Below are 12,655 nucleotides of genomic sequence, written 5' to 3'. Positions count from 1 at the left end.
TGGTGCGAAGGAGAACCAGATGCTCTGACACCCCCAGTCTGCATTTCCTCAGCAGGACTCCACCTGGAGCCACCAGTGGAGACTGAGGGTGACATCCAGAAGGCCTGGCCCTGACCCCCCTTCTCAGAGTGGCAGGCGTGTGCCACCACGTGATAATGATGACTTCCCCTTTCCGCTCGCCATTTCAGTTGTTCGGTTGCTTCCTGGCTTGGGAGACGCGTAACGTCAGCATCCCTGCCCTCAACGACAGCAAGTACATTGGGATGAGTGTCTACAACGTGGGGATCATGTGTATCATCGGGGCCGCCGTCTCCTTCCTGACCCGAGACCAGCCCAACGTGCAGTTCTGCATCGTCGCCTTGGTCATCATCTTCTGCAGCACCATCACCCTCTGCCTGGTGTTTGTGCCCAAGGTACGGCCCGCCCTCTGCACCCTGCCCTCTGGCCTCTGGTCTTGGACCCTGCACAGAGGGGACACCTGGCCTCCACTGCCTTCTGGCAGTTTTATGCTTTCTGTACTTGTTATGATCATGGAAAGTTTGGAAAATGCAAACAAGTAAAAACCAGATTTTCCAGAAATCTCAGAGTCGCATCACCCAAGAATAATCACTGTTTAATGTTTTGTTTTAGTTTTTTTTACTAAAAGCTACATAGTTTTTATGCGTTTCCACCCAGTATTTTTTTAATAAGTGTTTCTTTTTTTTTTTTAATGTTTCATTTATTTTTGAGACGGGGGGAGGGGCAGAGAGAGAGGGAGACACAGAATCCAAAGCAGGCTCCAGGCTCTGAGCTGTCAGCACAGAGCCTGATGTGGGGCTCTAACTCAGGAACCACGAAATCGTGAGCTGAGCTGAAGTCGGACACTTAACCAACTGAGCCACCCAGGTGCCCCCCTTCCAGTCTTTTTTAAATGGTTAGGCAGTGATGCTTTTCCCATTAGGGCTGCGATGATAGCTCACATATCATTTTGTAGTTTGCCTTTTTCACTGTTAATGTCTCCTGTGCATTTTCTCACAGCATAACCACCATTGACAGGGGATACCCCATGTCTTCTTATCTGCTTGATTCCCTTATCGATGAGCATTACAGTCATTTCCAGATTTTTTTTATATTACAAATTAACTTTTTTCTACATAACACACGATCCCCATTTCTGGCTACTCCCTTCAGATAGAGTCGCAGAAGTAGTGTTAGTGGGTAAAAAGGAATAACCACTTTGAACAGCCACTTACATTTTCCATTCATCAGAAGCACTGATCTTGAAGACCAGCCTGAGAGATGTTTCTCAAACCTTATCCTTCCCATCAGCAGGCAGGTGAACCAGAGGCCTTGGTGTCTTGGGATCCCCTGCAGTTGGCTGGTCTCAGCATCAGAAAAGAAGGGGAAATAGAGAGGGTAGAAGGAATTATTGGCCTGAGTAGGGAAGGGAGAATGGGGTGAAAAGAGATCACTCGGGGTCCATTGTCCCCCAGACAGACTGCCCATGGCACCTCCATCCAGTCAGTCCCCGAGCAGTGTTTTCCCTGGAACACTGATGCCGTATATGCCTTCTTTCTCTGGTTGTCAAGGCTCCAGCCCAATGCTACGATCTCTCTGCCTACACTCTGACATCCTCTCATTCCAGTCAAAGATGCCAGATGGCTCCAAGCCCAGCCCTGACCATGTCACTCTCCTCTGTTACCCTCAACAACTCCTCATTGCACCTCTGGCTCCAGAATCAAGTCCCCAGTATGGGCTGCCTTTCAGGAACTTTGGGTCTCCTCCAGTTTCTCCTAAGAACCCTGTCCACCATCCAAACTGTCCTTCTCCATAAGCACCCTGAGTCCCAGGCCCCCCCTGCCTTTGCATATGCCTCTTCTTCCCCCTGGAACTCCCTTTCCTCACCGTCCCTCAGGCTGTCCACAGAGCCCAGCCCAGGCCCACAGCACCCACAGCCCAGCCTTCCCTGGATACTTCCGGCCTCTGGACCATGGGGTCCTGACAGACAGGGGCCACGCCTCCCTCAGTCCTGGCTCTCCGGTGCAGGCCCAGAGCCAGACTCAAACCAGAAATGTTTCTTGAATAAATGAGTAAGACCGGGATCAAGCAGTGGCCTTTTTTCTTATATAACAACACTTTTGTCCATGACAGAACTAGTCACCAGTCTGTCCTCAACACTCATCAATGGTTCTAAAAAGCAGAAGGCTTCATTTGCCTCCATCCATGGTCTTCCAACGTCATCCTCAGGGTTATTTTCCATGTGGAACGAAGCCTAAGGCAGAGTACGGCTCAGCTGGAATCAGGCCTAGGGGTGGGCTCTGCAGGGGGTTCTGGATGCAGGTGGCCTCGGTCAGGAGACCAGACTTCTTTCTGCTGACAAGGAAAGAAACAGACTCGGCGAGGGAGGGGGGTGGGGCTGCCCAAGGTCACACACCAGCGAGTGGCAGAGATGAGCCTGAACCCAGGGCTCCGGGCTCCCAGCCTGTGTCTGTGCTGCCTCCAATGCAGGACCTGCTGTGGCGGAGGGGATGGGACACCGGGGAGGAGGACCCCGGGGTTCTCCTTTCAGTCATCCCTTGTCCTTCCAGCTCATCACTCTGAGAACAAATCCAGATGCAGCAACCCAGAACAGGCGATTCCAGTTCACTCAGAATCAGAAGAAGGAAGATTCAAAAACATCCACCTCAGTCACCAGCGTGAACCAAGCAAGCACATCCCGCCTAGAGGGCCTGCAGTCTGAAAACCATCGCCTGCGAATGAAGATCACAGAGGTACCTCCCTCAGCACCGGCAGCCAGGGCCCCAGCCTCCCGGTCTCGTCCCTCTGCCCCAGAGTAGGGCCTCTCGGGGCTGCCGCTCCTGACCTCGCCCCCTCTGGGCACCCCCTTGCATCAGGCTGTGCAGTCCCAGGTGCTGGAGTTACGGCCACCAGAACCAGGGGGGACGTAAACTAGACATAGGCAGTTTGTCAGAATCCCCTGGCCCAGGCTCATGGAGTCCAGCAGTGCCCCGATTCAAGGCATCCTCAGAAAGAAAGGAGTTCTTAGAGATTTGTGAGCTCCCAGATTATAGGAGCTTCCTAAGTGTGTGGGGACCACCCCCCTTAATTTGTCACTCTCCAAACCCAGTAACCACCCTCATTTATATGAGGTACAGCGAGACAGGAAGGGGTGAAGAGAAATTTTTCAGACAGGAGAGTTTGCTGTAGCAGAACTCACTGTTGTCCTGAGGGTCCTTAACTGGTCCTTCAGTATTCCAGAGAGGCCACAACTAGAATCCTTTGTGCCCAAGCCGGACCTCAAATTCTGGATTTTCTATACCTGGGAGGGGAGACCAAATTACCTTCCCCTTCTGCACATGTCTCTTTGGGTCCATGTGTATGACTGGCCCATGGTCTGTGGGCTGTGTGTTTCATAGAGAACTTCTCATCCAATGAGTGGAACAGGGAAGAAATAAGGGCGAGTGTGTTGGTCAGGATACTTGCTAAGTTGCTGTAACAGAGACTCCAAAATGAAGCGACCCAAAGAAAATATTTCTCTGTCACATAATAGTCGTGAGGAGATTGGCCCAGGTTGGCAGGAAGTTCTGCCTCCATGGCCTTGGCTGGATGAGGTTTGTTCACTCTTCCTGTCCGCCATTCCCCAAGGCATATTCCTCACCAGCACAGTTAAAACCGAGTGGAAGGCAGGTCCTGTCCTCAGTCGCAGGAAGGGAAGAGGAAGTCCACACAAGGGATAAGCAAGTGATACAAAAATTTGTACAATGTTGGTTCTGCTCCAGTTGCCTTGGCAAGAACTTACATGATCACACTTAGACACAGGGGACACTGGGAAATGTAGTCTCTAGCTGGACATTCGTGAGGAAGAAGGGAGACATAGGGTTGTCCGAGGAGATATGGGATGCCCAGTTAAATTTGAATTTCAGACAACCAATGGTATTTTTAGTATAAGGATGGCCCATACAATAGTTGGGATATACTTACAGTAAAAAAAGTGATTCATTGTTACCTGGAAATCAAATGTGACTGGGCATTCGGTATTTGCCTTTGCTAGATCTAGTAGCCTTTTGGGGGGCTCACCTTAGTCTGTCACAAAGATCCTTTACACAGTTGTCCGTGCATCTAAAGATGACTGCTTTAGAAGGGATAGCCCATTTGCCACCAGAGAAAGTAGGAAAGGATTCTGCCCCTCAAAGCCCATTGCTGGTTCTGTGTTACTATCAGATCTCCCTGTGCCTGGAACTACCATATCTTGACATTTGACTTTTACTGGCACACTCCAGCAATAGAGTTCACCCACTTCAGGAAACGTGAAACCAAAGCCACTGTCAAAAGCCCTAAAATGTTGGGTTGTTTTTCCTGGAATCGAATCACAATCTGGCTTCCTTTGATCCTAGCCCTGCTGTTTGAGTCACACAGAAGAAGGTATCTCTCTCCTTCTCCACAGGAAAATGTATTTAAAAATTAATGGCCGTGCTCTTGACATCAGGACAACACTTTACAGTTTATAACTTTCTCTCCCTTATACTATAGTAAGATGCCTGCTGCCTTCCCCAGCTACCACCCCACAACACACACACACACACACGCACACCAGGCTTCTCAAGGGCTGAACTGCCCCAGAGCTTGCATCTGATTTTCCTATAACCTGAAAGCCCCTGCAGTCCATCCTCTGGAGGAACCCCTACTGGCCTGACCTTCTGTGTCAGTGTGAGACCTACAGCTAACCAACCCGTAGATCTGCCCTCCCCTACAGGGGTCTTGCTAGGTACCAATAACAATAATTATAGTAATATCATTGTAGTAGCACGCTACCCTTATTATGTGTCAAGGACTGGGCTAAACTTTAAATGCATCATCTGATTTAATCTCCGCAATAACCACAAGAGGTAGCTACTGTTATTACCCCATTCTACAGATGAAGGAGTTGAGACTCAGTTCTCACAAGCCAGTACACAGGCAGTAAAGGCCAGCTCTGAGTTTGCCCCCAGGCCTGTCCACCTTCAGAGCCTGTGCTCTGACACTCTCCTGCCCTGCGTCCCTGGGCTTGCCCAGCTGCTCCATCATGATGGGCACAAGCCTACACTGAACACATGGTTGCAAAGCCCATTCCCCCTCCCTCCCCATCACAGTTTCACCTGCAGCAACAGCCCTCAGGGGCCATCCGCATCTCTTCCCCAGCATGCGGCGCGTCTCTGGCTCTCAGTGCCCTCCTGAGGGCAGCCTGAGGCCCAGTCCCACGACCCTGTGAGCCGGGGAAGGGACTGGGCCAGGGGCTCTGACTCAGCTAGAACCTTTGTCTTCTAGCTGGATAAAGACTTGGAAGAGGTCACGATGCAGCTGCAAGACACCCCAGAAAAGACCACCTACATCAAACAGAACCACTACCAAGAACTCAACGACATCCTCAACCTTGGGAACTTCACTGAGAGCACAGGTAGGAGGAGACGGGGCCCCTGGAATGTGGGGACCTGGGTATCAGACACCAGCTGTCCACCTTCCACTTTACAGATGAAGAAACTGAGGCTCAGAGAAGGGGTGAGGCTGATGTGAAGCCACACGGGCAGAGTGGCAGCCTCTGGAACCCACAGCTCAGTGTCCAGCCTAGAGCGGGGGCTTCTGTTTCTCAGTCTCTTGGGTTCCAGTGGCACATGTACATGACATGGCCAGCATTCACAGTGTTCTGACTGGCGGCACGTTGTTCCTAACGAATAGTTTGCCTTACTTCTCCCAGCGACGTTTCGGTTTCGGATGTGCCGTCTCAATGTATAGGAAAGGAATGGTCAGTAAGATCTGACCTGACACTCAATCTCCCCAACCACTTGGGAAATGCAAGCCAAAATAACACAATGCAGTCTTTACCTACATTTCAGCAACATTTCCAAAGATCACCAGTGCTGTTAAGAGTGTGTGGAAATAGGCATTCTCCTGCAATGTTTTGGAAGTCAGTCTGGCACATCCAAATGTTAGATGCTAAACCTCCTGATTAACAAGACCACTAGCAAGATCTTGCCCCTGGGAAGTACTCCCACGTGGGCAAAGATGTATACACATGATGTTCATCCCAACATTATTTGTAGGTGAGAAACACTGGAATTAACTTAAATGTTTATCATTTAGGGTGGTTTCGTTAGTGATGATACAACTAAACAAGGCACATAATACAACTATTAGAAAGTGGGGCGAATCTATTTGTGTAAATATGGAGAGATCCCCAAGTGAAAATAGCAAGATGAAGGCCAGCATTATGGTACACATAAATGCACACACACACGCACGTGTGTGCGTGTGTGTGTTAAGTGCATTTTTAAAAAGGTTTGGGAGAACAAACACTGAATTAACAGTCTCCACCTGTGTGAAGGGAACAGTATGTGCATAGTGAGAAAGGATTCTTCTTACATTTCATTTAATATACTTCTCTATTGTTTGCATCTTGTCATTAGCATTGATTCACTAATTTGCTATAAAATTATTTTTTAAATCAATGAAAAATCTTTACTTTCTTTTTTGTTTTTGTTATAGTTTCCTTTATTATTACATAAGTAATAGCATTCTTATTATAAAATCAAATTATAAAATTTTTACTACATAAGATGTTGATTACAAAAAAAGTTTAAATTGAGATTAGTAACAAGTAAATTGAAAGAATAAAACTTACTGGGGCACCTGGGTGGCTCAGTTGGTTGCACATCTGACTTCAGCTCAGGTCATGGTCTCACAGTTCGTGAGTTTGAGCCCCACGTTGGGCTCTGTGCTAACAAACAGCTCAGAGCCTGGAGTCTGCTTCAGATTCTATCTCTCTCTCTCTCTCTCTCTCTCTCTCTCTCTCTCCCCCTCTCCTGCTCATGCTCTGCCTCTCTCTGTCTCTCAAAAATAAATAAATGTTAAAAAAGTTTTTTTAAAAGAATAAAAATTACTCATAGTGATTTTTGTATCTGGAAAAGTGGGCATTTCAAATTAATGAAAGGAAAGGAATTATTCAATAAATTTAATTGGGACAAGTGGATAGCCATCTGGAAAGGAGTAAAGTTAAATCCCTACCTCACACCTTACATATAAAAGATTTAAATGTAAAAAGTGAAACCATGAAAGAACTAAAAGAAACCATAGGAAAATTTTTTTAATAATCTCAGATAGGGGAAGGCCTTTCTCAGTTTGAGGCAAAACCCAGAAACCACAAAAGAAAAAGTTGATAAATTTAACTACAAAAAAAAATTTTTTTAACAACACAAAAAGCGTAAGTAACCAAAAATTCAAACAAACTAAGCCAAAAAATATTGTAACTCAAGTAATGAGCTTATTGTCTTATATATAAAGAGAAATTTTATATACTTTATATAAAGTATATATAATTATATGCAAATTAATAAGAAAAAGACCAACAACACAAAACAAAATGGGCAAAGACAGTTCTCACAGAAGGAAGTGCAAGAGATTCATATGCTTATGAAAAAAAGATTCTCAATCTCACTCCTTATTAAAAGAATGCAAATGACATCTTTAGTGAGATACCATTTTCACCAGTAAGACTGGCAAAGACAAGAGATTAAAAAGTTGCAGAGAGTCTGAGGAAACAGTCGAGGAAATGGGCATTCTCAAACATGGCTGGTCGAAATAGAAATTGATCTGATCCAGTGGTTCCACTTTTGGAATTTACCCTAAGAATGTGCAGTCAACTGTCATTATTCATGGGGATTATGTTTGATAAAGCTGCTGTGAACCATGAATTAATTGGTGAACACTGAACCACTGCTCCCCGGGGAAATAGGTCCCCAGGGTTAGGTTCCTGCAAGTCTCTCTCAGGTTGGCATTTTGGCCAACCAATCAGTACATAATTTTGTTATATATGTGTTTCTGTTTGAAGACCTCTTATTTAATATATATTGTTGATTCATTAACATTGACCTCCTGATAAGCAGCACTAGAACGCATGCCTGAATGAAGATCATCTAACCCGCGGATTTTCTCCATCAGACACATCACAGCCTTCTTGTGCGTAGGCATGCATTCTAGTGCTGTCGACCATAAGGTCGGGGTTCATGTTCCAACACAGTGTGTGTCAGCAAATGACTGCGAAAGCATTACAGTTATTGGTTTGGGGTTACAAATTACTTTTAGTGAGTAGGCGAGTTCGCAAATACAGAATCCATGAATAAGGAGGATCCACTGCACTCACGTGGGGCAAAATGACATTCACTAAGTTTGCTCACTGTAGACAAACAAAACAAAAACCAGTGCTCCTCCAGATCCCTCAAGTTGGGGACCCAGGTTTTTATGTTTTGTATTTCCTTAAATCTCCCTGGGTCGTTCTGAAACAGAGGGCTGAAAGCATCCATATCATCACATTTTGTGGCTTCACAGTATTTCTTTGAATGGAGACCCCATACATACATGAGTATATAACTAATCCATTAAAACTGGAAAAATTCAGATTAGTTCCAACTTTTTTATATTATAAACAATGCTGACTTGAACATCCTGTGTATAACTGCACACATAACCTTCATCATTTCCTTCGGATAACTCCCAGAAGTAAAAATTCTGAGTAAAAGATATGCACGATTTTTAGTGTTCGATGCTTAGTGCCCCCCAGAAAGATTATGCCAATTTATACTCCCACCAGCAGTTTACTCTTCCCAATCTTTGGCAATCTTATGGATATATATTTTCCCTTGGAGGGTTTTTTCCTTTGTTATTATATCCCTAGGCACCAGTGAAAAAGGACTTTACATTAAAAACGCTCATTTCCAAGTTAGGTTGCCTACATTGGTTGACTTGATTTCCCCCCTTTTTTCTTGGAGAAAGGAAATCCCCCAAGACACCATTTCTATCTGGATGGAAGAAATGGAAGCTTCTAGGATGGATGGAAGCTTCTAGGCTCACTGCCCTGGTCCTGGAAGAGCTACTGCAGAAACCACAGCTCTGGAAGGATAATGGGCTCTTTGCTATTCTCTCTCCTTGGGCACCATCCTAAAAAGCTTGCATTTTTTAAAAATTTGTTTAACATTTATTTATTTTTGAGAGAGAGAGAGAGAGCGTGCATGAGAGGGAAGAGGCAGAAAGAGGGGGAGACACAGAATCTGAAGCAGGCTCCAGGCACAGAGCCCAACACGGGGCTCAAACATACAAACCGTGAGATCATGACTTGAGCCGAAGTCAAAAGCTTAATCGACTGAGCCACCCAGGCGCCCGAAAGATTGCATTTCTTAAAAAATGAAGTTAACAGAATGTGTGATATTGTTGTTTTACATTCAGATGGGGGAAAGGCCATTTTAAAAAATCACCTCGATCAAAATCCCCAGCTACAGTGGAACACAACAGAGCCCTCGCGAACATGCAAAGATCCTATAGAAGATATAAACTCCCCAGAACAGTAAGTACTTTCTCCCTGAGAACTATTGTGGAAGAGTACATTACTCCTGCACAGCAATCTCAGTCTGCACCACATTTTCTCATGCATCATTTTATTTGAACTCCACAGCAATCCCATGATGCAGGTCAAATTACAATGCTCATTTTACAGATGAGAAAACATATTCAGAAAGGGGAGGTGACTTGTGAAAGCTCACCCAGTTTCTAAGTGCAGGAGATAGGATTTGAACCCGGGTCTGTCCACCATCAAACCTGCTGTAGCACACTGCCTTTGTTATGTATAAAACTTAACCTTGCTAAATGCACTGACTCCACAAGTGTTTACCGAGATCTACCGTGTGTCAGACATAGAAATGAAGAAAACGGACAAAAATCCCTTCCTTTGTGGAATTTATGTTCTATCTGGTGACAAAATAACTTCATTTAAAAAGCAAAGTCATAGGTGCTTTGGAGGAAAATAAAGTAGGGAAAGAGGTTGGGGGTCATACTCTTACAGAGAGCCATCAGGGAAGATTCAGTGAGCTGACATGTAAGCAAAGACCTACCTGGACATTTCCATCAGTTTTTTTCCCACTGGCCGTTGTTAGTTCTTCCTTGCTTACAGCAGCTTGGAAGCAGAGATTGGAAATGTCAGCACTGAAATGTGGTCCCTGGGAAGTGACAACCAGCAAAGACAGCCAAATCACCAAATGTAGTGTAACTCGAGGACATTTCGTTCTAGAGACAATAGCCTCTCAACCCAGTTAGCTCCAAGGCCTGACTGGCTAACACTCCAGAATAATTCCTGATGATTATATGGCAGTCATCAGTGGTTTACTTGTTAGTTCCCCCCACTAGAGTGTAAGCACCTTGGGGATAAGGTATGAGTCCCTCCCGTGTCCCTTGGACTGAATGCAGGTTCTGGCACTGAGTAGGTTTTCAGCACGTGTCTGTTGAGTGAATGCCAGTGTAAACAGGATCCCACCAGATAGCAAAATGCGATGGCTCTGAGAGGCACATACAGATGCCCACCTTGCCCAGGCAGACAGCCCTTCCCAGGTGCCCGGGGAGGACACCATTTTCCCACGTCACAGTTGATTCCTCAGCTCCCCTTTTCCTGGTCTCTTTGTCAGCACCCTCTTGCCTTAAGGAATAGACCGTAGCTCAGGTTACAGAGGTTCAACTTGAATTTCAAAAGGAGATCTCCAACACATTGGCCTCGTGAGCAACTGTGAAGGGTCCTTGGTAGAGCTCTCCAATGAACAAGTCCTTTGGGAGTGTGGGGACAGCACTGCCTCTGTCCCCATCCGTCTCAGGAGCCCATCGGTGCCACACATGCACACTAGGGGCACGCCTGTTGGGATGAGGTGGCCCCACATGAGTTGATTTGCCTCCCTCACAAAGCACTGTGGTTTCCCAGAAGCGGGAGACCCATCTTCCCCAGTTCTGGCTTTGTTTCCACGAGCAAGTTACAGAAACCCTGTCCACTTCCCTCGTCGTTATAATGGGAATAGCAATACTTCTACCTACTGGGTTTCTGTGAAGATCTGGGGGGTGGGGGGCTCTCACCCTGAGCAGTCAGGCACTGAGGACACAAGGAGGCCTAAGGATACCAAGAATTCAGTTTCCCAAGTACCAGGGGGAACCGCACAAGACGCGGTTAAGGTGACTTACTGCCCGGGGGAGACTCTGATGAGAAGCGGGCCAGGAGAGAGTGGCAGTGAGAAGGGAGTCAGAAGGCTGTCGCCTTTCCCCTTCTGCCAGCAGTCACACACCGCCCCTGGCTCCCAGGGGTCTTCTGGCTGTGCTTCTGGAAATTTACCCAGAATTCTGGGAGCTCAGGGGAAGAAGGAGCTCGCTCAGAAGACTTTAAACTGGATATTGAAGGGAAAACAGTTTGTCACAGCAGGAGGTGGAGAAAGTATTCCAGGCTGGGGAAAGAGCATGTGCAGAGGCAAGGAAGGGTGGCCATAAGCAGTGTTTTAGGGGAAAGTAGACGCCAGAGGGTTGGGTTTGGGTGGAGAGAGGGTAGAAGTTTCACCTGGAGAATTAGGCAAGAGACAGATCTTAGGCAGCCCTGCATGTCCTCTCCCCCCCCCCCCCCCCGGTTGGAAGGATGACACTAGTTGCCAAAGAAGCTGAAAGAGCAGGAAGGAACCTATCAGAATCAGCCCAGCAAGAAGGGCTGCTGTCCTGAACAAGGCAGGGGCAGAAGAGCCAATGAGGAAGGACAGAGCAGCGAGAAGCCTTTCAGTCCATTTGGAGGCTTGCGAGAGTGAGAACTGTCTGTGTCAGCAGCAAAGCCCGTGAGATGAGCGAACCTTGTTTTTAGGAATCACCGCACACTCAGAAAGGCTGCATCTCCCTTTGCTCACTATCTCCCCAGTTCTTCCCAGGGCAGTCGTTGGCAGGTGTAGGCCTGTACCACATACCTGCTAGATGGGTGAATGGTTAGCTGATGGGACAGGCAGATCTTGGGTTCACGAGAACTGTTCTCCTACCATCAGCTTCTTAGCCAAAGTGAGTCCACGGAACATTCTGGTGAGCAGCCAGATAGCCTTCACTGAAACTCCTCTCTCCCTTCTTCTCTCTCTCTCCTTTCTCCTCTCTCTCTCTCTCTCTCTCTCTCTCTCCCTCCCTCCCTCTCCCTGCCACAGCATCCAGCGCCGGCTGTCCCTCCAGCTCCCCATCCTCCACCACGCCTACCTCCCGTCCATTGGAGGCGTGGACGCCAGCTGCGTCAGCCCCTGCGTCAGCCCCACCGCCAGCCCCCGCCACAGACATGTGCCACCCTCCTTCCGAGTTATGGTCTCGGGCCTGTAAGGGTGGGAGGCCTGGGGCCGGGGCCTCCCCCATGACAGAACCACACAGAGCAGAGGCTACAGGAACACTGTCAGCTCTGGCTGCGGAGAAGCTGGGCGCCATGGCTGGCCTTGTGGGACTGCTCGATGGCACTCAGGTGGACGGGATGGGGGCACTTGGCACCTGACCTCGCGCCTTATTTGTGAAGTTTTTATTCTTTCACAAAGAAGAGGAATGGAAATGACTTCTTCCTTGATGTCTGCAAAGAAGGAGGAGCTGGGATATTTGAAACTTTGCAAAAAAAAAAAAAAAAAATCCTAGACAAGGAGAGAATCACTTGAACTCCAGCTAGAAGTCACCGAGTGTCCCTGAGCAGCCTTGAGAAGAGGCGAGGAGGGGCTTCCAGAGAAACCGTCTCTGCCTCTGCACACACATCCCTGGCTGTGGCACCCCAGGCCAGCCCTTCTCCCCTCTGGGGAAGGAGGTGGGCAGGGCAGCCGGGTCCCCAGCTGCCAGTCCAGCCAAT

At 47.5% G+C, this 12,655-nt stretch overlaps 1 protein-coding gene across 1 annotated transcript in view; it reads left to right on the top strand.

Moving 5' to 3' along the window:
- The window catches only part of GABBR2 (gamma-aminobutyric acid type B receptor subunit 2), a 347,460-nt gene extending 335,310 nt beyond the window's left edge, over nucleotides 1–12,150 (top strand). The window contains exons 15-19 of the mRNA XM_047066870.1: nucleotides 189–413; nucleotides 2,568–2,750; nucleotides 5,284–5,413; nucleotides 9,232–9,349; nucleotides 11,985–12,150. Coding sequence (XP_046922826.1) covers nucleotides 189–413; nucleotides 2,568–2,750; nucleotides 5,284–5,413; nucleotides 9,232–9,349; nucleotides 11,985–12,150 — 822 coding nt within the window. The remainder of the gene's footprint in view (nucleotides 1–188; nucleotides 414–2,567; nucleotides 2,751–5,283; nucleotides 5,414–9,231; nucleotides 9,350–11,984) is intronic.
- The last annotated feature ends 505 nt before the right edge of the window (nucleotides 12,151–12,655 follow it).

This window comes from Lynx rufus, unplaced genomic scaffold, assembly GCF_022079265.1.
Source record: "Lynx rufus isolate CCGP_SWC_20201006 ecotype Redwood Valley unplaced genomic scaffold, mLynRuf1.p SCAF_10, whole genome shotgun sequence".
Lineage (NCBI taxonomy): Eukaryota > Metazoa > Chordata > Mammalia > Carnivora > Felidae > Lynx > Lynx rufus.
The sequence above is the reverse complement of the archived record's forward strand: the minus strand, read 5'-3'. Positions and strand labels throughout refer to the sequence as shown.